At 41.4% G+C, this 22,847-nt stretch overlaps 1 protein-coding gene across 1 annotated transcript; it reads right to left on the reverse strand.

Moving 5' to 3' along the window:
* Nucleotides 1–1,464: 1,464 nt before the first annotated feature.
* dusp14 (dual specificity phosphatase 14) lies at nt 1,465–13,374 on the reverse strand. The gene is made up of 2 exons (XM_004558202.4): nt 13,090–13,374; nt 1,465–5,388 (listed from the first exon to the last, which is right to left on the reverse strand). The coding sequence occupies exon 2, from the start codon at nt 5,281–5,283 to the stop codon at nt 4,648–4,650; it is 636 nt and encodes a 211-aa protein (XP_004558259.1). The 5' UTR covers nt 5,284–5,388; nt 13,090–13,374; the 3' UTR covers nt 1,465–4,647.
* Between the last annotated feature and the right edge of the window lie 9,473 nt (nt 13,375–22,847).

The raw sequence follows: 22,847 nt of genomic DNA on the forward strand, positions 1-22,847 counted from the left end.
TGTTTGTTTATGTACAAATTAAAAACAATGATGCAATCTTTTTAATTCTACATTAGTTTTATTGTTAAACAGCAGTCTGCTAGCGGCTCTGTGAGTCTGTACTGTTCAGCATTCGCACGCCGATGCGTGACGAAATTACAGCATTGATGACTTGAATGGTATTTTCTGTCAAAGTTACAAATTCCAACTACAATAACTTAAATCTGCATCAGGTTCTGCAAATATTTAAATTAAAATGATAAATCTTTCAAAATGAAACAAAAGTACAGAAACAGCTAACTAGTAGTTAGCAACTAAAGCAGAACTGGAGCTGGGCTGTACTTTGTGAAATACCACTTTGTACCATAGGATGGCGTAGTGATGATGGAGCAGTCTTTATTAATAAGGAGACTTAAGAGCACATTCTTCTTTAAAACGGCAGCCTGCAAAAGACAAAGTTAAAGCAGCACACAGCAGGGGGTAAAATGCTGCCCCTAGTGGTGAAACCTTTGAGTAAACTATACAGAGGTTTATTACAAAAAACACCTTTAAGCTAAATGCTAATTTTCCCAATACTGTCCAAAACCTTGGTGTTAAAACTAACAGGTCACTACATGTCCGCATCCTAGCAACAATTGATGAACCGAACATTAAAAGCTTCCACATGAAACACTTTCCTCTGTCTTTAGCCAGTGCAAACACAGTCAAAAAATATCATATTTGGGGTTTGTTCTCTCATTTGGATAAAGCAGGCAGTTTGAAGATGCCAAATTGTGCATTTTTAACTTGACATTTTGTACACTGAACATTAAATAATTCATCATAAAACAACAAATTAAAATATCATAAAGACAATAATAGCACACAGCGGTGTGTTGCAGCTCACCAGTATTTGATGCTTTCCGTTGAGTTGCTGACTGAATGTCTGAATGTCATCTCCAGAAATGTCCTCAGTGCCATTCGTTCTGCATGGACTGCACGGCTGGAGCCAGGCCTGCTCCGACACTCAGGATGATGCAAATGGTTTTGCTTACTGCTTTAATGATAGACGATAATATCCTGCTGCTGATGAAGGATGTGTTTACTTTTAGTGCTTGACTGTGCTCTGAAACCCCCCCTCCCACGTGCATGTGTGCGCGTTAACACTACCAGAAGGAGGGTAAGGGGATAACTAAAAGAGTTTTTTGCAACCTCCAGCAACATTTAACGCACTCCCACCAGAAATGGTGTCCGCGCTGTATAATTTGGGCCCATCACTTGAGCATTTTGTAGCGAGCCGCGTCTCTGTGGGTAATGGAATTCATTGTTAGGACCACTCTGGAGGTCCCTCAGAAGTGTGGGCACAAGACAAATGGTGCTCATCAATATCTGCCTGCTGCTCTGTAACCACAGCAAAAAGAAATGAATGACAGAACGCTTTTTTGACATCTGAAGACATCTCTTGGGGAAATTGGCTGTGCAGATTGAACATCAAGAGGCCTTTGGAGAAGGAAAGACTGCTGCCTGTTCATGTGAAAAAATCCCGGAGATGTCTCCATTCACAGTTAGAAAAAGAAAAGAGAAAATTTATGCTTTCAGTTTTGTTTTAAATGTGCACTCTGATTCTGGTAAAAGTCCAAAACAATGGGTGTAGGGGTGAATGCAAAGAGTGATATTATCTTTTTATGTTTTTACATTTTAATGTCACTGTCTCAGGGTTTGAAATAACATCCTCGTACAATCCCGTACCTCTGGTGTTTTTATTCCTTTTTACACCTGGGATATCAGAAAAGCATCTGTGCACTGATCTCCGTGGCTTGAAATTTTCAGCTCAGTGCTGGTCTCTTACAGTAGTACTACAAAGTGACATTTTATTGCACCATTGCATGGTTGTGGTCTCAAAAGAATTGCTTTCTTCTTAAATAATAGATTTATTAATCATTGCTCCAGTACACACACAAATGTTGCTTTTTATTAGGAAAAAAAATACAGTTTTTTCTTTTTTGCTTCTTTGCTTTTCTTTTTGGTTTGCAACAGAGTTTCTCATTATATTAAAAAGAAATATGGATGTAGTGACAGTTACCAAGAAGTGGCCTTAAAATATGTCCACAAGCCGGTGGCTTGTTGAAATATGCCATAAAATTCACCACATCTATGCTAACAGTTAGCCCAAGAACAGAGCAAAGGCAAGCACTTCAGCGCAAGCATCGGGCAATCACTGATCACTAGGGAAAAATGTGAGTGGCTGCTGGAGGTTGCTGAAAGAGAAGTTGTTGCACAGAAAATCTTCCAGTTGCTTTGGTTGCTAGCAGGTTGCTGTGGTTACATGAAGTTTGCATGGGAAATGCTGACTTGTCTGCCAACTGCTCTCAGTAAAGTACTGAAACTTGAAAAAGATAATAATTTGTAAGCAAAAGTTCTCCATTTCTGGTTTGCATCACACTCTTTCCAGTTTCAATATCGCTTGGCAAGTAGTTTGCGTGCAAACGACAGCCAACTGTGATAATCTGCTTGCAACCAAAGCAATCACAAGGAGGTTTTTGTAGTCGCTGACAAATGCTTGCAGACAAAACAGCATCTTGCGTGGAATCTACAGGCAACTATCTGCCAAAGACCAAAACAATCAAAAGGAGGTCTCCGTGACTGATTTCACCTTTCGAGAGTTTGCAACCTTCAGCAGCCAGTCACTGGTTGGGGAATACACATTTTTCCCCGAGCGACTGGAGGTTGCCAGGTGGTTGCTGGCTGATCTCTAGGTTTGCGTGACTGACGACTGAAACAATGAAGCATCTTGCATATCGAGTGAATTTTTCTTAATGTTGTTTCTGTTACATGAAAAGCTTCTTTCTGTTATTATAACTGAAAGGTGTTTCAAATAAAGTAGTCACAAAGGAATGACCTCTCCTTAACCATGTGATTCATCATTGTCTGTTTCACACAACACAGAGGGGTTCAACAATGCATTTTAACAGCTGATTCTGAGGGATCTTAGGGCCATTAAAGGGCCATATTTTCGATTCAATTTTGTACTGTAGGAAGAAATGGTGAGGTGACATATTGTCCATTTTAGCACCTGCACTCTGTGGTACAAGGGCTCTTTGTCCCACTGTGTGGTTACAGAGATAATGTGTTTCTTTTGATGGATATACTCTTGGACTTTGGCCAGAAGAAGCTTAATCTGAGCAAATTCAATAAATACATACAAATTCATTATACTTGAGGAAAGCTGTGTTTTTCAACAACCAATTTTTCAACCAGGGTTATGTTTAGTTTATCTATAGTTCTGTCACACTATATGAATAATATAGTACTATATTATACTATTATATAGTACTAGAATGTCACTAAATGCAAAAAAAACTACCCCAAATAAAGCAGTAGAGACTAGATAGTGAGACAGTGAACATGAATGTAGGATTTAAATATTACAAAACTGGATTTTAAGCCAGGCTTTATGAGAAGGAAACACATTCTACAGACACAAAAAGTCCACTTGATGGCTCTAAGAGGAAAATATCACTTGAAGTATGCAGACATTTTTGTATTTATTCATCTTTTATGTGATAATTGTCCCAAAGTGTATTTTTATTATGATTTACTGCAGCATGTCTCAGACCTACAACCAGTATTTCTGAAGTGTGGCTAGAGCGTGCAAAAAAAGTTTAAATTTCACCCTGCAGATGATAGCAAAAAAAAAAAAAGAAAAAGAAAAAAAAAAAGATCTTCAGCCTACTGATCTTCAAAAGAGCGCTACACCACAGAGGTGGACCAGTTTCCAGACAGAAAATAAAATGTCTTTTCTGTGCTGTGCTGATCTTTTTGCAGCCTTACCCGAATTTGGATAAAAGGCAAAAACTGTGGGATGGAAAACAGACTTCATAGAGCTACCACTTCTATTGAGGCAGCAGATATTTTCTTTAATATAGCATCAAATAGCACTACAATAACATAGTGTGGTCAGAGGATGGAACAGTCAACCCTGTGTTACACAGGAGCTTTCCCTAAACCTCGATTCCTAGCTTACATCTTTTCAAATTTCACCTTAAAAAAGGTTGCTATAACATCTTTGATTCTCATTCAGTTAAAATGCATCATAAGCTTTTTTCCCCCCTCACTATCATTACATTCCAATAGAATAATTTCCCTATATTTTTTTCTGTACACTTATCTTTAATGCTACCATAAATTAAGAGCATGCTGCTGCCCTTCACACCAAGGATTACTGCAAAACTGGCACAATACCACCACATGACACCACGTCAGGAACAGAACTTCAGTCACATCACTGTTTGAACACCTCTATCATCCGCTGGAGCTGGAAAGACAGACCCAGAGAAGGACGGCACTGACTTCAACTCAAAGTTTTATCTTGTTTTGGTGTCTGACATCATTGTGGTCTCATCCAATCCTCTGGTCCGAAGGATTCTGGGTTTTAAGTCCCCTTTCTCCCACTTAAAGACTTAACTGGAGAAAATTGGTTGGATCAACAGCAGCACCATCAACGGCCAGGGTTTGATTGAACTCCCTCTGTCCAAAAGCACCATCACTCATTAATTAAGCTTCACACACACGCACACTTGTGCATTTTCTCTTCCTCTGTCCAGAGCAGGTAGGAACCTCCAGTCCAGAAGGGCAAAAGGGCTTCACTTTCATCCTCGATCCCCCACTGAACAGTCGGCACTGCCTCTCTCACAGGCCCCAGTATGGAGCGAGGCTCCTGCGGTCCCTCTCATAAACATCAGGTATGACCCCGTAGGGCGTCTGCACCATCTTAACAGAGTTTCTGCCGAACAGCTTCCTCTCGTACTCAATTAGCTGGCGCCAGAAGCCACCGTTGGGCCTAATGACGGGGCGGCGGGCTTTGACCCAGGCGTGGGCCTCGGCCAGAGACACACGGTGGTACTTCATGAGATACGCCAGACACAGAGAAGCGGAGCGGCTCACTCCCGCTGCACAGTGCACCAACACCGCCCCTCGCTTACGTCCCACACTGTGGATCTTATCGGCCACGCTGTCGAAGTACAAGGAGATGGGGGAGTGGGGCATATCTGCCAGTGGGACCTTTACATATTCCATGTGAGGCCAGTTAAAGTTGGGGAGCTCAATGGTGGCATTGACCACACAGGTGATGCCTTTAGACAGCAGCAGGCTGCGGTTGGAAGCCACGTTTCCTCTGCTGAGGAAGAGGTTGGGGGTGATTTGTGCGATGCCTCCCAGCAGGCTGCCATTTTCGGGCAGCAGCCTCGGTACCGTCGCAGGCACCATGGAGTTGGGATGGTGGTGGTGATGATGATGGTGGAAGAAGCCTTGGCTGCGGGAAGCCATTGAGAAAACAAGTGGACTTTAACAGGAATGGATTTTCTTTTTTCCTTTACAAAATCTTCATGAGCTCAGAGTCATAGTAGTGCAGCGGCACCAGCCAGACAGCTCCTGAAATACAAAAGCAGACTTGGCTTTTATCTAAATTAAACATTTTTCTATTTCAGTGCAGGCTGACAAACATAAAAACACTTCAAGGATGAGTAACGTGACTGCTGTTTGAAAACACTACAAAACAAGGGCACTAAGATCCTTCTTTTGGAGGGCAGAGTGCTGCGAATCCATGAAATGGTTTGGATAAAAAGAGAGAGGAAAAAAAAGGAAATGCTTTTGTAAGAGTGCGTCTTCAAACTTTAAGAACCCAGACAAAAAAAGCTGTTAGAGTCAAAATAGTTTGAACTCATTTAAAAATACGAAGCTGTGAGCCCGCAGCCCCTCGGCTTCACATCACAAAATTATACGAGAGGGGTTTTCAAGAATCCGCCGCGCCGCAGAGACCAGTCACTCTACTGTACGTGTCTCAACATTCAGGTCGAATGGCCGCACGCTGAGACGAGCCTCGCTCTGCCATGTGAGCGCAGACGTCCCGCAGGCAAACACTCACCTCATCTCATGTTCATCCATCCACGGCTCCCACATACAGATTACATCTCGTCTCTCTGGCTATTCCACTGCACCAAACAGCAGGGTGGAAGCTAATCACACATACTATATGATCATACCAAACTTCATTTAAACACACGATTTGCCACCCTAATTTCATTTTCTTTTCTCTCTTTTTTTTTCCTAAAAGGAAAATTACCTCTACTCTCTTTGAGAGTACAGCACATACAAGGAAAATTATATTATGGAAACTGTAATATGACATATACTACTGTATGTGCTCAACTGATGGAAACACCTGTGGCAATGCTTAGACCATCAGCGGAGAACCCACAGCTCCGGGCTGAGCTTCGCACACTGTTGCACTTGTCGTGCGTCATCCACACATCCTGCACCAGTCTAGGCTGGCAGGTCTTTCTCCTTCATTTCTAGTGCGGTCTGGTTAACAAGACGCATGGCAAAAACACTGCTGTGTGCCGTCACCTTGCAGACTGGGATTCTTCTTGTGAATTAAATTCTAATCAAAAGCATGAGTGCGGAAGGTGCAATTAAATTGTGATCGCAGCTTTCAATGCACAAAAGGGTTGCAAGGTAAATCAAATCCTAATCCCTCGTTCCCCCCCTTTGATGAGCGGATGCTTCATTTTAATGCAAGGAAGAGTGTCTGCTATGCTTTTCCATATTTTCTGTCATGTTATTACAACAGTGGACGCTCATGTTCAAATCAAGAGTTCACCACATGTACAGGTAACGTCCCTGTGAGCCAAAATCTTCGTCTTCATTTCTTTTCCTACTCTTGGCTCTGTATGATGTCAAAGAGAGTGTTCATAAAATGTTTCTTAACATGGTCATCTCATGCACACAGCTCTGACTGTGAACAGGGAATCTGCTGTTTAATCCTATCGTTTCTAAGACGCAGCCAATCACAAGGAAGTCAGGTTAAAGGAGGACAGCCTTAACCCTCATTCTACTGACTGGGGTCCATGTAGACCCCCAGAGGTGTATTTTGTCATATCTCACAGATGTTATTATTATTGTTTTGTTTTTAATTGTTCCCAATTTTATGACTTTGTCAATCAATTTGTTTCTTTTTTTCCAAATTCCATTAGGTAATTCTCTTGACTTCATCAAAGCATGAACTTGGTAAAGTGATTTGGAGGAGCACCTGAAGACATGGTTCTCAGCCAGGAGAGGGTAGAGTTCCCGCTCCACGCCAGCAAGAAGTTCAAGTAACTTGGGGTCTCGTTCACGAGTGAGGGGAGGGTGGAGCGGGAGATTGACAGACAGATTGGTCCAGCAGTGTTGCAGATGCCACCTGAGGTGGATCAGGCAGATGTTATTTTTATGGGGTTTCAGCCATGTCCTACTGGGAGGAGGTTGGGGCAGACCCAGGACATACTGTAGCGATGACATTTCTGGGCTGCCTTGCTTTGTGTTTGTTTCAATGATTTTATACTGGTTGTTTTTTTTGTTTTGTTTTTTATATAAATACAACACAAATTTTACCTTAAATTATTGAAAACTAAGCGTTACCATAATCAAAAGGTTGGTAAATACACTGTTGAGTACTAATGTGGAATATACTTCCATAAAAGCTGCAGGCTGCAAGAAAAGTAGATTTTCATTTTACAAAACAACATGATTGAAAATGTAATGTAATAGAAAGGGAGAATGTAGGCATATAAATAATAATGATTTGTTAAGAAATAAGTTTTGATATTATTATTGTTTCTATTACACTGAGGTTAAAGGGAAAGCAGTTAAAATGACTTGTTTCAGGCAGAGGATGTTTTGAGTTGGTGCACAAAGGGATACCATAAAAAACACTTCAAACAAACCTAACCTTGATTTCTGCTGTGATTTTGAATTCAGCCCACAGAAGAATAATGAGTTTGATGTCTGCTCACCATTTTTATGTCACTTTGTTCTCAACAAATTACACAGTGTATGTCAGTAAAGATTTTCAACTGGAACAGTTCATTCATCCAAGAGCTGATGTGTGATTTAAGTGTTCCCTTAAATTCTTTTTAACTTTTACTCAACTCTGGAAGTCAAAGAACAAAAGCATTTAGCTGTAAATCAACATAAAAGGAGCACTTTAAAACCCATAATATAAATAATATCAGTCATATCTTTTATTTTTCCCAACAAGTTTCTCTCTGCCTGCAAGATTGTTAATGATTTTATTGCCTAAAGCTTGCATAGAAAATCAGTAAGTCATGGAGCAGCTAATCTCCCCAAGGGCTAGAAAAGCCTTTCCTTGTATTGCTCACAGCTTTGATATCCCAGCATGGCCTGCTTCCCTTTTAAAAAAAAGAAAAGGAAAAAAGGAACGAAAGGATAAACTAAGATAATGCAAAATAATGCTATCAGCTGTGTTCCTGGTTGCCATCCACCATGGACTTTGCTGTGAAATGGTTGCCATAAACCTGCTGCACCTTCATCCACAGCGCCACCACTTGTGATAAAACAACAAATATGTTTCTCACTGTAGAGCAGTCTCAAAATCACAAGACTACATCAGAGTGTGAACAAGTTTCCTGCAGGAGCATCAAGTGCATAATAAGTACTAGCAGTGATTTACCTCACCTGATGTGACAGTAAATTAATAGATTTTTGGTTTTTGAATTGCTGGGTTGGGCGCCTAGGCAGCTCTAAATACCAATAATTGAAGATTAACTAATAAGGAAAATCAGTTAAAGTACCACAGACCAACTGCAGCCAAAAATGAGCCACAATTTACTTTTTTAGTCAATTTTAATCATGCAATCACTTCATTTGTTAATGGGGTCTTCGTGGTTTTAATCATTCAATAATGAGTGGTGGGTCCTTCAGTCAAAATGGATGGTAAACCTAAATCAAAAGTTTTATATTACAATGTGAAAAAGTAACTAGCTGAGGAGGATTTTAGAGCTGAACAGGTCTCAGAGACGTCACAAGCAGCAGAACCACAGAACAATAAAGATTTCTGAAACAGACTCTCCCAAATGAGTTATCTTCATTGTTCAGTTCACTTCACCTTTAGCGACTCTTCATAGTGCTTTACTGTCATTTTTGCAGAAAGATTGATATTGTAGCTCAAACTCAGGCACACCTCCCTGTGTAACGATCAGTGAGGAGTAGTCAGTCTATGAACTGAATGACAGACGATGTGTTTTGTTGTTGCTGCTAACTCAAACAATCACTGCTCATTTCCACGTTAAAAAAATGTATGTATGTATGTATGTATGTATGTATGTATGTATGTATGTATGTATGGACCCTAACGACCTCAATATCTCTTAAACCTTATATTTTGAGCAAAATCATTTGGACTCTAAAAGAACTATATTGTATTTTGATAGTCAAATGCCACTGTGACCTTGTAATTCAAATTTCTGGCCAAAACTCAATCACTCTGAAATATAAAGATGACGACACGCACAAAGTGAAAAGGTCAACATCACTTTGACACCATAATTTCAAAAACTTTTCATTACTGAAGAGCCTGGACTAAAGCTAACCACTACGTGACTGAACTGACTCTTTGGTGATCAGCTAATCCATATTCACTAAATACTATATGAGTCTGGAGGACATGGATACAAACTAGTAATTATTCTTTTATAAAGTTTTTGAAGGTATACCAGATCAGCATACACTGGGCCTTAAAAAAGAAAGTGGGACAGGGTCTTAATAATAATAATAATAATGAACTGCATTTATATAGCACTTTTTGGGGCCCTCAAAGCGCTTTACAATGCCACTATTCATTCACTCTCACATTCACACACTGGTGGAGGCAAGCTACAGTTGTAGCCACAGCTGCCCTGGGGCAGACTGACAGAAGCGAGGCTGCCATATCACGCCGTCGGCCCCTCTGGCCACCACCAGTAGGCAAACGGGTGAAGTGTCTTGCCCAAGGACACAACAACCGAGACTGTCCGAGCCGGGGCTCAAACCGGCAACCTTCCGGTTACAAGACGAACTGCCTTCCCCTCACATACAAAGTCTTGAACCATCAGGCTCTGTCGTATCTTAAAAGACCTCATAGTACAAGGCTATCCTAACAATGCATTGCTGGCTTACTTGTGGTTCGAAGAGTTTCTAAAAGTTGAATGGGAGGCAGAGCCTTCAGCTATTACACCTCTCTCCTGTGGAACCAGCTCTCAGTTTGGGAGACAGACACCCTCTCTACTTTGAAAATTAAGCTTAAAACTAATAGGGCTGGATCAGGTGACTGTGAATCCTCCCTTAGTTATGCTGTCATAGGCTCAAATTCCTGTGGGACTTCATGCACTAAGTACTTCTTCTTCAATCACTTCTATTTGTGCTCTACCTGTTTATATACCATTGAAACATGTCATAAATTTTTTGCCTTTTCTTCCTTATTGTGTGTTTTCCCCATTTCCCTATAGTCTTTTTCTTTTCTCTTTCCTCTTTTTGCCTCGACCTGCAACTAGTCGCAGTGGATGGCTGCACCTCCCTGAGTCTGGTTCCTCTGGGTTCTTTCTGCTAAAAGGGAGTTTTTCCTTCACACCCTCGCAGATTGCTAGCTCATAGTATTATTGTCGGATCTTTAACTTACAGTATAAAATGCCTTGAGGCAACTGTTATTGTGAATTGGCACTATATAAATAAACCTGAACTGAAATAAATTCTTCTCTGTAAAGCACATGAAGGGGTTCTCCACCAGTTCAAGTCCCACACCTTACACCAAATGTGGGACAAGAGACTCATTTGCGATGAAGCTGATAGGGAAAAAAACTGCTTAGAGAAAGATGAAACAGGAAGGGTTGAATAGATGAACTTTCAAAATAAAAATCAGATGATTCTCCACTATTAAAGTTATCCCAGTCCCTAATCTCACCCACATCAGTCTGAGTGTAACATCTCCAGTGACATCTTTCTAAAATAACAAAAGCTAAGCCTGACCTGCGAGCAGATGCCTTGTCGTGAGTCTCTATGTATTGCACAGCTGATGCAATAATTCACAGACAGAGATAACACAAACTGAGTTGCTGGGCAACCAAGTAACCAACAGTGCAACAGCGGTAGCCACATCAATGGGGAAAAGAAGAAAATAAGAAAACCAAATAAGCCCAGGCCCTCTCCAAAGTGCTGATGAACCACAGCGCTGGGCTGTGCTGAGATTTGCTTCATCCACATGGTTATTTATACCCCTGGCAGGGCAGAAGCGGAGGAGGGAGAATTATGCACAGGCTGTCGTCACTGAAAACTCTACTGTACGTTGGAAATGCTGCAGCTCACTGTCAGTCAAATTTACTCTGAGGATTTAAAGGACAGCATTCCAACTTTTACTCTACTACAAATTAGTGCTGAACTTTACAAAAGACCAAATTGAAGTTGTTTTATTATATACATTTTCATTATTATAGCCTCATTACTATAATAGTCAATTCTCCAAGCCAATTATTCTAAACCTATTAACAAAAATAATAAATCCACATTGGAGGCAATCACATTTTTAATTTCTCATTAGGCTACAACTATTTCGACGGTGTCTTTTATGGTTGTGTTTTAGACCATTAAATTCTTAAAACTGATTTGTGAAAAAAAAATCTTTCTGAGAAATCCCAATGAGACATTTCCCTCAAATCACCTAAATTTCGAGTTTTCTTCTTCTGATCTCCTTTATGTTTCAGAAACATCCCCTCTCTCAATCACTCAGATGAATCTGTCAACAGTTGGTGCCACCTCACAAATCTTGTGACGCTGCTCTCTCGCTGGGGAGATTCCTCAGGGGTCCGGTTCCACCTTCGCTAACACAAATTGGAAACGTGACCCACCTGCAGGAAAATTAGAGTGGCGGTCCCGCTGGCAACCTCGTCCTCACGACACTAACGAGTGAAACCTTGATAGAACTGAACTTCCTGACCGAAACGAGATAACTGAAATAGCCGGAGACGGCTGCAGTTTCTCAATAAAAGAGGCAGTCTGCTCAGGTTGAGTGATGTCTGAAAGTGTCTCGGCACAGACTCAATAATGATCTGGGGAGAATGAGCAGCAATGACAGGGACGGTCTTTTTGGGCAAGCAAGGAAGGGCATGGCCTCTCAAATGTCTCCAATGCAGCTGGATTCCAGCACAAACAATGCACACAGTAGCTGCTGTTGGTTCAGAGGAGGGAAAGTTTCGAAACAGAGGGACAAATGCCACATGAGAGTTCGGCTCTGGCACCTTCCTGCTGCAGCAGCACCACCCAGATCCACAATGTCACACCTCAATATGTCGCACCAAGGGGAAAATCACTGATGGCCACAGATGGTCACATGTCATGTAGTAAGAGACAGGATGCCTCCTCCCTTTCCTTTGAGATGTTTTCCACAAATTTGTCTTTAAATGAAACACTTAGTGTCGCTTTTAGAGATTACTCACCGTAGCAGACACATGAGACAGATAAATGGACTCTACTTCTACACAATGGGAAAAAAATGACAGACTGACACAGACTTAACCTTTTATTATCCTTGATTGATTCCACAAGCTGGGAATGTCAAACACTGCCAAAATTAACCAGCAACTCTTCCTATTTGTTTTAAAATATATCAAAAATGTACTAATTTCAGCTTTTTTAAAATGTGAATTGTTCTTGCTTTTCCTTATCACCTTTGATAGTAAACTAGAAATCATTAAATTTTCAGATTTCTTTAAAAAAAATTTTAGAAGCTTTTATTCAGTATTTTACGACATTTTACACACATTTTTACCAGTAGGGAACATGACAAGCAGATAGATTACTACTTTAAACTTTTATAATTAGCCATGTCTCGTTATTTTTCGTTTTCAGCAACCAGTACGAGTCTAGAATGTGGAGTTTGAAGTGAATGACTCCTCAAGTTTAATAATTCAAGAACGAGCCGTGAATGAGGACCGCTCCTCTGCGCACGTTCCTATGCCCGTTCGCGTGCGCGTGACGCGGAGATGTGCTTGCGTTGTGACAAGTTGGGCTGTCGGAAATAGAGAATATTAGTAAGTAGAAAATGCCTGATGGAAGTGTCAGCGACACGTTTGCTTTCCTGGCAGGCGCGCTCGCTTCTCCAGTTTCACTCAGCTTACATCACAAAACTAAAAAGCTGGACATAAACCTGCCCGGAAAACCCATTTTTAAAAAAAATAAATAAGTCAAGGCTTTATAAGTAGGCATCTTATATGAGGTCCTCATAATGCCGATAAACTGGCTCAACGTCAGATGGAAAACTCAACTTACCAGTCGACTCTCTCTCAGGCAGAGATGGAGGTTTTCAGAGCGCCTTCGCCGCCTGCACTAAACCGGCGCGCACGGATCTGCTGCTGTCACACATCTACCTCCTGCCAGTCCGCTCATGCACACGGCCGGGTAGAAGGCGAGAGGTTGGCAAACAGCCCGCAACACACAATAACATCACGTGAAAGTCACCAGAAATACAGTACGAGCCATCGGTACATCCGCCTGGTTGTGCGGCGTGCAGAGGGCAGCGCTGCCTCCAGTATAAGGGGTGATCAGTGCCACACAGAGGGGGAGGAGGGGGAGGCAGGAGGAGCATGTTGGCTTACTGAGATGATTCCAGGCTTTTCTATTGGGAGATTCAGCCAGTCTGAAATCTACAGGGCTGTGGCCGAACTATGAATGAGCCTCAAGCTCCAGATTCACCGTCTGAACAAGACTAAGTGCACATAAACCGATTTACTGCACTAGTTTTACAGGAATTTTATAAACTAAGGTGAGCGATCTGTAAAAGTACCTTCACGATGTGTGATCGATTTTTAGGGATGAAAAGCTGGGATCGGAACCAGAGGCAGTGAGACTGATCACAGACTGTGAAACACCCCCCACAGCTGTGGGACTGTCAGAGGGTCAAGTGCATGACGGTTCTTTACACTGGTGATTCTAGAGTTTATTGGGGTTCTAGGCAAAAACAGGTGCCCATCCACTCAGCATTCATCACCACCAGAGTTGGCCCAAAATTTTATGGGTCTTTTAAGCAGAATTTTATTTGGGGACCCTCACCCCCACACAAACCCATCCCCAACTACCCACAGAAGCAAAGCTAATATGACCAGGCTTGATCATTTGTACATTATGCATCAAACACAACTATTATCATGGTTTACTAGAGTGCTGGAAAGAAATGAAACAAACCAACAGACAGTTCATGTAATTGTTTTTGAAACGCACAAAAGGGCAGAACAGTCACAAAATTTAACATAGGCGTATATATTATTTTTGCATAACAATGCAAAAGTTAAAACAGACACTATGAAATAAATTAACAGAAACTACCTGGTTAGAGCTAACAGCAGGTTACCAACCATAATGCCTGTGGTTTCCACCTTAGCCCACAGACCTTGACTGAACCGAAGGCTCGTGTGACGCTTCCGTTCTCTATCACATCAAGAGTATCTCTCCACTCTGTATGCAGGGTGGACATCAGCACTGAAACTCTGTGAGCTAAATCACAGTAATTTGTTTACAGAGGCATGACTGACACCTAGAAGTACCTACACAAGACACATACACAATCCTTTTTTAATGTAACCCTCAAATTATGACTTTTGTGGGCAGGTGCTGAATTTATTCTTTCTTCTTGCCGTTACAATTATTAAGACAATTATAATTTGAGCGGGTGGTTGTGATGGCAAAATTAGTCCTTGTGGAAAAAGCGGTAAAGAAAAAGTTCAGCTAGAACATAATAAATACTGCATTTAACTCTAGTTCATCACTATGTATGTAGCCCCCAACATCACTGGATATGTAGGATGGCCAGATGGGTGATCAGATTTGAGTCTGTGCTGGCCGTGCTTGTCTCTGTCTGTGATTCTTGAAACTAGAGAGACTGCGGTGGTCATATTCTCGCATGTATGCGACTGTTGTAGAAACTTGTGGCTTTTCGATGCACTGACGTGCCAGCACTGCGGCCAAGCTACTTTACAGTTTGCATTCATTTCCGAAATGAATGAGCAACACTGACAACACCAAGCTTTTCTACTGGAGGTAGATTTTCTAATGTGTGTTTTTATGAAAAATAAAAGTTTGTATGAGCCTTATTATTGTATATTATCACCAAAACAAACAAACACAAAGAATCAATCAGCAGCAACAAAAACAATTGCTGGGTCAGTCAGGAAAAACCTGTTTACATGAACATATTCAAATGACACATTAAAGCTCCCGATAAATACATAGATGCTCCAATTAGTGGAAATCATTCATCATCAGGTGATTGAAAAGTTCATACTACAGCGGTGGAAAAAGAACTTTCTACCCACATTTGAGCTTTGAACAAGTATCTACAGAGACATCTCAGTGAGAACAGACTGAATATAATTGAGAGGTCCTGGAGACCTGTACTGGCATTTCTGAATTGGGAATAATTAGTTTGTATTTACGTCTACTGGTTTTATCTTTCTACAGGTTTAATGCTGTCTCAAGGCTGTGGGGCTGTTGCTGTTAGATGTGCTTTCATTCAATACAATAACAAATATTAAAAAATACACACTTTATGTGTTTAGGTATTTAGCATGTGCAGTACAAATGTGTTTTTACCTGAATGCAACTTTCCAAACTCCAGGGCTAGCTAACACCTGTTTTTTGCTCACGTCGCCCTCATAAACAGCAATGTGTGTCAAAAGTGATGTTACAACTGCACTTTAGTGTCATTTTGAACCATTCTGTTTTTTCCAGACTGGTGAGTATGATGCAGTTGGCGGGGATGTGAGCGTACAGTCATATCTGGCTTTACTGCCATTTCAAGCTTATAGCTGTACAGGAGAGGTTCCCTGGATATAAAGAGGAAGATGCTGCAGCTTGAAAAGATACGACTTCCTGGAGGAAACTGTCAAACTTCTTCAAATCCTATACCAGCGCTGATGAGGAGGTGGCCATGCCTATTGCTCAGGAGAAGACTGCACTAAATCTGGCACACTTTTAAGTCCAGGTAAAAGATGATGAGGCTGTGTGATTTCACAGTTGGCATGTGACATGTGATTATAAAGTAGGCTTTGTTGTTTTGCAATCTAGAACAGACTGTATACCTGAAATATTTACTGTTATTTCAGCTGCAGTTCTGTGTGGTAACCCCTTAATCAAGCCTACTGACCTTAGTTCAGCCATGCTCTGACCACCATTTAGTTTGAAATCTATCACAGCTAATGTAGGCTGACAATGAGTGGAAAGAAAGAAATAATTTATCAGTGTTTTAATTCTATAATCCCAAGAACGTTTCCCACGAGGTTATTGCTATGCTTGATTTAATTAACAAAAAGTCAAGACTATTTATTACTAAAAAGCACTGAATATGATGTAGAAGCATGGTGAGGTGAGAATCAACAATCAGAGGCAGGTGTGCCTCGTATGCTACTGTGTCCCTGGCATCAATCACTCCTCATACAGAAGCTGTGGGAGGATCAAGCACCTCCCTGAAAACTGTGAGCTACAGCTATGGAACAAACAAACCTGTTAATGGAATCACTAAAGTCAGAATGAAACTCGTTTTGCTTCTTTACATGAATACAAACAGGACTTAATGAAGACTACAGACACAGTCACACCAAACTGACACCCACCAGCCAAACTCATTTATTCTACTTATAACCATATTTCTTCTGTCCACGCATCCATCTGGTTATTTGAGGTTGTGGTAGTTTATATTTTGTATAAAATCCTTTTAGGCTTATATATCAGTATATTTGGTGTAACATTTAAAACCAGGATGTGAACTGTTCTTTAAAAAAGTTGTAAGCTCCCCTTGAAAATTTGGTTTGTGAAATTGTGTTTGGGTCTCTAAAACACCGACAATTTACTGTTTTTTTTTTCTATCTGCAACATTAGGCTGTTACTGATTAATTTAAGAGAATGATTCATCACCAATACACTTTAGTAATGATACCAGCATGAATGCTGCGCCCGTGAAGTGTAAAACAGAAAATAAACAAGTTAATGAATGTATGAAGAGCAGCACTCAGGAATCCAAGAGCTGTACTTGCTGAAGTCGTGTTTTCCATTATGACCATCGACATCTTCTTTTTTTCCAAAAAGGACGCCTCAAGCAAAAGGTGAATCATAGCCATTCAGAGCATAGACACAGCCTGTGTGTTTTATTGTTTTTTAATGGAGTTTATTCTAAATGCAGACAGTAATTTACAAAGTCAGCATATTGAACCGATGCCTTAAACTGTATACTTAACTTTATATTTAGGTCATAGCTCAAGAAAGTAGAGGTTATCTACAGACTTCTGTTTCATCTACAGGAGTCACACCCTCCCAGACTAACTTTTGGCCACCTTGAATGAGACCAGGATTGTTTGTTAACATATTAAAACAGTGTTCCTGTAGCTAAACACTGATTGGAGCACCTTAAGAATTTCTGGTCAGCTAAACTAAGATATACTAGGTATATTTAATCTAAAACACAAAGCTCATTTTTTTTGGCTAACTATAATAAATTAATGCAACTTACTTGTTGTAAAAAATTCACCCCAAAGTGAGACCGTGCAATGTTCATAGAAATACCCAAGAGCTACATCTCAGACTCTACAGGCTTCAGTTAGCATGTTAAATGTTAGAGTTAACTTGATGCCAGATGGTGGCACCTTATTTGGCTGCAGCTGCACTGGCTCCTGATAGTAAAAGACATTTAATGTCTCAAATGCCCTTAAACTGGATCGTTTGGCTGTGAATCTGCTGGATGGTAAAGCCAAACTAATATACAACTGTCAGTCATTGGTAGCACTTTGTGAAACCAACAGTTTAGGAACTATACATGCAAGCACTCTGTAAGGTCTGCGTAGCTGGCTACACAAGCTGCATGAGCTATGATTGGTACATCAAGCAGTAAAGTCTCCTACCAGCACTGTCTGCTAGTGGAGTAGAAGAAGGTGGTGCAATAGAAAAATAGAAAGCATTGCAGTTGATGGAAGAGGGGGAGATCGCCCATGCAGGATGCACGCAAGGCCCCAAGACCTTATGTCCTCCTTGTTAACATCTGCGCTTCTTGGAGAACAAACTGGACTACCAGAAGCTAAGACATGGCTAAATCCATCCATTCCAAGTGTTGCAATAATATTCTGAAGCTGTGCTCTTATTACCTGTAGTCGTCGTGTGTGCATTTAAACTTAAAAGAGCTTGTGCAAAAATACTGAAGTCATCTCAAGTCACAGCTCTTCACACACAGCGTTTTTTGTAAAAGCTAGGCTCTTCTACCTGACCACTGAATGTACTGTTATTATCATCACAGCTGTGCACATTCCCTGCAGTGAAAATATCAAGGAAGCCCTGAATACTCTCTACTGCCATCAATGACTTGCAAATACTTATCCAGATGGTGTTTTCATTGTAACAGGAGACTTTAATCAGGCTTGCATGAGAACAGTTCTCCCTCATTTCCATCATGTAGATTTTGCAACTAGTGAAAAGAACACACTGGACTTAGTCTATTCAAACATAAAGGAAACATTTAAGGCAGCACCCCTTCCTCACCTCGGTTCTTTGTGTGATACTGATTCCTACATACAAGCCCTTGCTAATCAGAGAAAAACCCACCATGAAGCAAGTGAGAATCTGGCCTGCAGGAGCATTGAAAGCATTACAGGACTGCTCTGCTTTGAATATGCTTACTGGGACATGTTCCTGGCAGCTGCAACTGACAATCAACATGCAAATGTGAATGAGCATGCCAAGTCTGTGTCTGCATATAGTCAGAAGTGCATGGAAGATGTCTCTGTCACCAGAAACATCATCACATACTGGACAACAATAAACTGTGAATGAGTAAAGAGATACATGCGATGCTCAAAGCACATAATGATGTGTTTAAATCAGATGACATTGTGGCACTCAGAACAGCAACAAGTCAACATGAATCATTCCATAAAAGCAGCCAAGCAAAACCACGGTACAAGAATACAGAAACTTCTCCAATGACCCTGTAAGTACCAGGTGAATGTGGCAGGATATCAAAGCCATTATGGACTCTAACCCTACTCACTCACCCTGTGAGAACAGTATAATCTTTTTTAATCAACCTAAACAAACATTTTGGGAAGTTCAAAGTGCTTAACAACACCTGTAACACCTGCCTGCACACCCTGATGTGCAGGCGTTTAGTCTTGAAACAGCTCATGTCTGGAAGACCTTGAGAAAAAGGGAACATAAAGGAAGCATTGGACCCTGAAAACATACCAGGATGGGCCCTCAAGGAGTATGCCAACTAATTAGCTCTGGTTCCCACAGAAATCTTCAACATGTCACTGAACAAGGCTGTCATAGCATCTTGTTTCAAGATTGCTGCCATCATTCCAGTACCCAAAAATACCCACAGTCACTCATCTTAATGATTACTGCCCTGTAGCACTCATCCACATAATGAAGAAGTGCTTTGAGAGGCTGGTAAAGGACCACATTGTTTCTGACTACCTCCTGCATTCAACCCATTCTGGTTTGTTTACTGCCCATATCACTGCATAGAAGACACCACGCCCTCTGTGCTGCTTCTAAGCCAGGCACATCTAGAGGAGAATAAAATACATGCAAATGCTGTTCATGGATATCAGTTTAGCAGTTAACACCATCATTCCACAACACTTGCATAAAAGGGTTTACCTGTGTAACTGGCTGTTAGACTGCCTCACCAGAGCCCAGTTTGTTTGGGCAGGTAAAAAATGCCTCTAGCATCATCTCCCTGAGCTGCCATCAGGGCCGCGTCCTGATCCCACTGCTGTCCACTCTGACGACCCACGACTGCTGTGCCAGATCAACCACTAATAACCCTGAGGCCTGCTACTGTTTACAACAGTATTGTTTACAACACACTGTTTACAACACATGAGGCCTCATGTGAGATAATGACAGCTAGGCCCATGCAGAGGAAGTGAGCCAGCTGGTGGACGAGTGCAACACTAAAAACTTGACTCAAAATGTTGAAAAACAAAAATCAGTAGGATGCAGCAGAGTCACACTTGGTGGTCAGCAGCACAAAGTTCCTGAGTGGACAGATAACAGCCTGGTCATTTCAAATTGGAGCAGAAATTAGTTTTTGTGCTGATTGAGGAGAGCTCACCTCTCCCCACCCATTTGCAACATTTGCAGCATCTGCAGCAGAGCAGCTAGATTCTGCATCAGCTTCTTTCCCCCAGCCATCAAGCTGCTGAATTCTCAATAAGTCCCCTCATCACTGACACACACATACACTCACTCACACTGGACTGACTGATCCTGGAGTACTCAATATGTTCAACACAGGTTTCTATCTATGAAAAAACAAAAAACAAATATGGCTTGTTTGGAAGGATTGCCTCTTCTCTCTAAGAAAAACATGGCAACAAAATTGCATCTGAACAAGCCACAGGACTTCTGGAACATCCTCCTTTGGAAAGACGAGACCAAAGTGGAGATGTTTGGCCACAATGTCAGAACCAAACACAGAATATCAGCACAAGTACCTCACACTGTCAGCCCCGTGGTGCAGGGTTGATGATTCGGGTGTTTGTTTTGCAGCCAAGGGACCTGGGAACCTTGCGGTCATTGAGTCGACCATGAACTTCTTTGTATACCAAAGTATTCTAGAACAGACAGTCCAGACCTCAGCCTGATTGAAATGCTTTGGTGGGACCTTAAGAGAACATAAATGACCAAACCACAAACCTCAATGAACTGACGCAATGGAAAACTGCAAAAACCTTTGTTTTCACATGACTGTAGTATTTGACACTCTGAAAATGAATTAAAGTGTTGGGCAATCAAAATAAGTGACAAAGGTTTCTGCTAACTTTTCAATGTAATTTTTATGATGCGCTAATTTTGCATATATTTGTAAGCACAGCCAACTCGCATTAATTTCAATTAATACCATTGTAATTAATTTACAGTTTACTTTCATCTGATCAACTGATCAAACTGCTCTCGTATTTGTTCCTTCAGGAATTCATCCTGTTGAATTAGTGAGTTAGCAATTTATTCACTGGTACTTTGTCTGAAAAATACAGATCATCTGATCAATCATTTATTATCTCTCTCACATACACACACACACACACACACAACATGCCACTGCTTGTTTACTATTCAACCTAGTACACTCTTTTTATCATGCTTCCTGTCTCGTAACCTGTTTATTTAATCTATCTATACTCCTGTTATTGTTTCAAATAAGACAGGGTGTAACAGGCTGCAGCAATAAATGTACCCCTCTGCTACGCTGCTATATTATATGTGCAAATACACTCACAAGGTGTTTTCTTCACCTCTTTCTTTGGTGTGCAGACAGCTGCATCATACAAGAGGAACGCTCGATACTGTAGCTTCACAAACAACGTGAACTATTTATTTGACTGCCTGCAGAGACGTGTGATCGTGTTGCAGGTCTTGAACTTATAAAACCCACGAGCAAACCGAGTTGGAGATGTAATAAACAATGTAGGACCACACTCCACAGCGGCTCAGGCAATACATATCCACTTTAGTATGCTACTGAGGACGCGCACATTACCAATTTAAATGTTGCCTTGGCATGGCAGGCTACAGGCGTACATGGAAAACAAATATACTGACTGTTCTTTAGGTCTGTTATTTCAAATCTCATTATGCCCTGCCTGGAAGAAAACAGCTCTGACCATCTATGGCCACAGCTCGGAGACCTTGGAGATTGCAGCTGCATCTGCGCGGCTTTCTGTGCAACCCTTAGTGAATACATCCATGTGCAAAACCGTAATTAGACGTGCCTTCCAAAGTCAATTCTATTTCAAAGGGCTCCTAGGGGAGATATTACGCTACCCGTAAACCCATGGCCCCGGCCTCAGTCACTCCTAATTACATTCCAAATTCAATCAAGTGGAAACAAACAGCAGCAGTAACAATAAAAAAAAAAGGTTTGAGGCAGACTGGTTCTGCTTTATGAGAGAAAAAAGTGACAGACTGACACCGATTTGTGATCCTGTACTTAAAATGCATCCTGACAAGAAAAATGCAGAGGAGAGGTATCAGCTCGAGCTGATTGAAATTCACCTGACGAATGTTTAAGGGGGAAACTGTGACACCAAATGTCTGTGAATGAAACAAGCAAGGAGTAAAAGACGAGTGATAGATGTGTTAAGAATGGCTAACCTTGAATCAGAACAGTGAAAAGTGAGAGAAGAGATGGATGGAGATGGAAACGGAGAGAGAGAGAGAGAGAGAGGGAGGAGAGAGCTGCAGGCTGCAGAGACAGGGACTGGGGTTCAGACTGAAATGTCAGATGAGTCAGAGGCATTCTGGGAAGATGCTCCTGTTTAATATGTCTCCACAGTCTGCCATGGAGGCTGAAAATTTACAATGACACCATTGCCATAATAACAAGCACCTGCAGCCACGTTGTGAAGAAGCTGTCTGCTCCGAATGAGCGGCGAAGTGACATTGATTAACCCTGACCGCCTGTAACACCAGATAACTGATGTGGAGAGGGTGCCACGGCGATTTAACCTTAAAATCCTGTGCACATCCCTCAAACGCGCGGACACTCAATAACCTGTGCTTCTCAGTTATGGCTACTTATTTACACTTTCTGAGAGCCAGCACAGATCTTCCCAATCCAAACACTGAATGATGAGCACGGCTGTGAAAAATCACTGAGGGGGAAAGCTGTAGAAGACAGACAAGCACCTTTTGGAGTCATGCTGTGAGAGCTGAGGCAGAAACACATGCAAGAGGGACCAGAACATCTTTATCTCAAGATGGGTGTGCGACCTGCAGATTATCAGAGTATCTGTGTCGTCTTGCGGATAATTAGAGGAACGATTATCTCTGAGAAAGTAAAAGCAAAGTGTGAAAATCTGATCCCAGCTGGCTGGTAACACTAGAGATGTTTATTTCTGTCCATGGTGCTGTGCGTGTGTGAGTGAGACCAGTGGGCCGGGGGGTGGTAAGATGAGGAGAATGGAAAGTGTTTTGTGGTCAGATGCAGGCGTGTGTGTGTCTCTGTGTGTGTGCACATCTAAATAAAGTTGCCGCTGATCCCA

Source organism: Maylandia zebra, linkage group LG14 (genome assembly GCF_041146795.1).
Source record: "Maylandia zebra isolate NMK-2024a linkage group LG14, Mzebra_GT3a, whole genome shotgun sequence".
NCBI classification, from domain to species: Eukaryota; Metazoa; Chordata; class Actinopteri; order Cichliformes; family Cichlidae; genus Maylandia; species Maylandia zebra.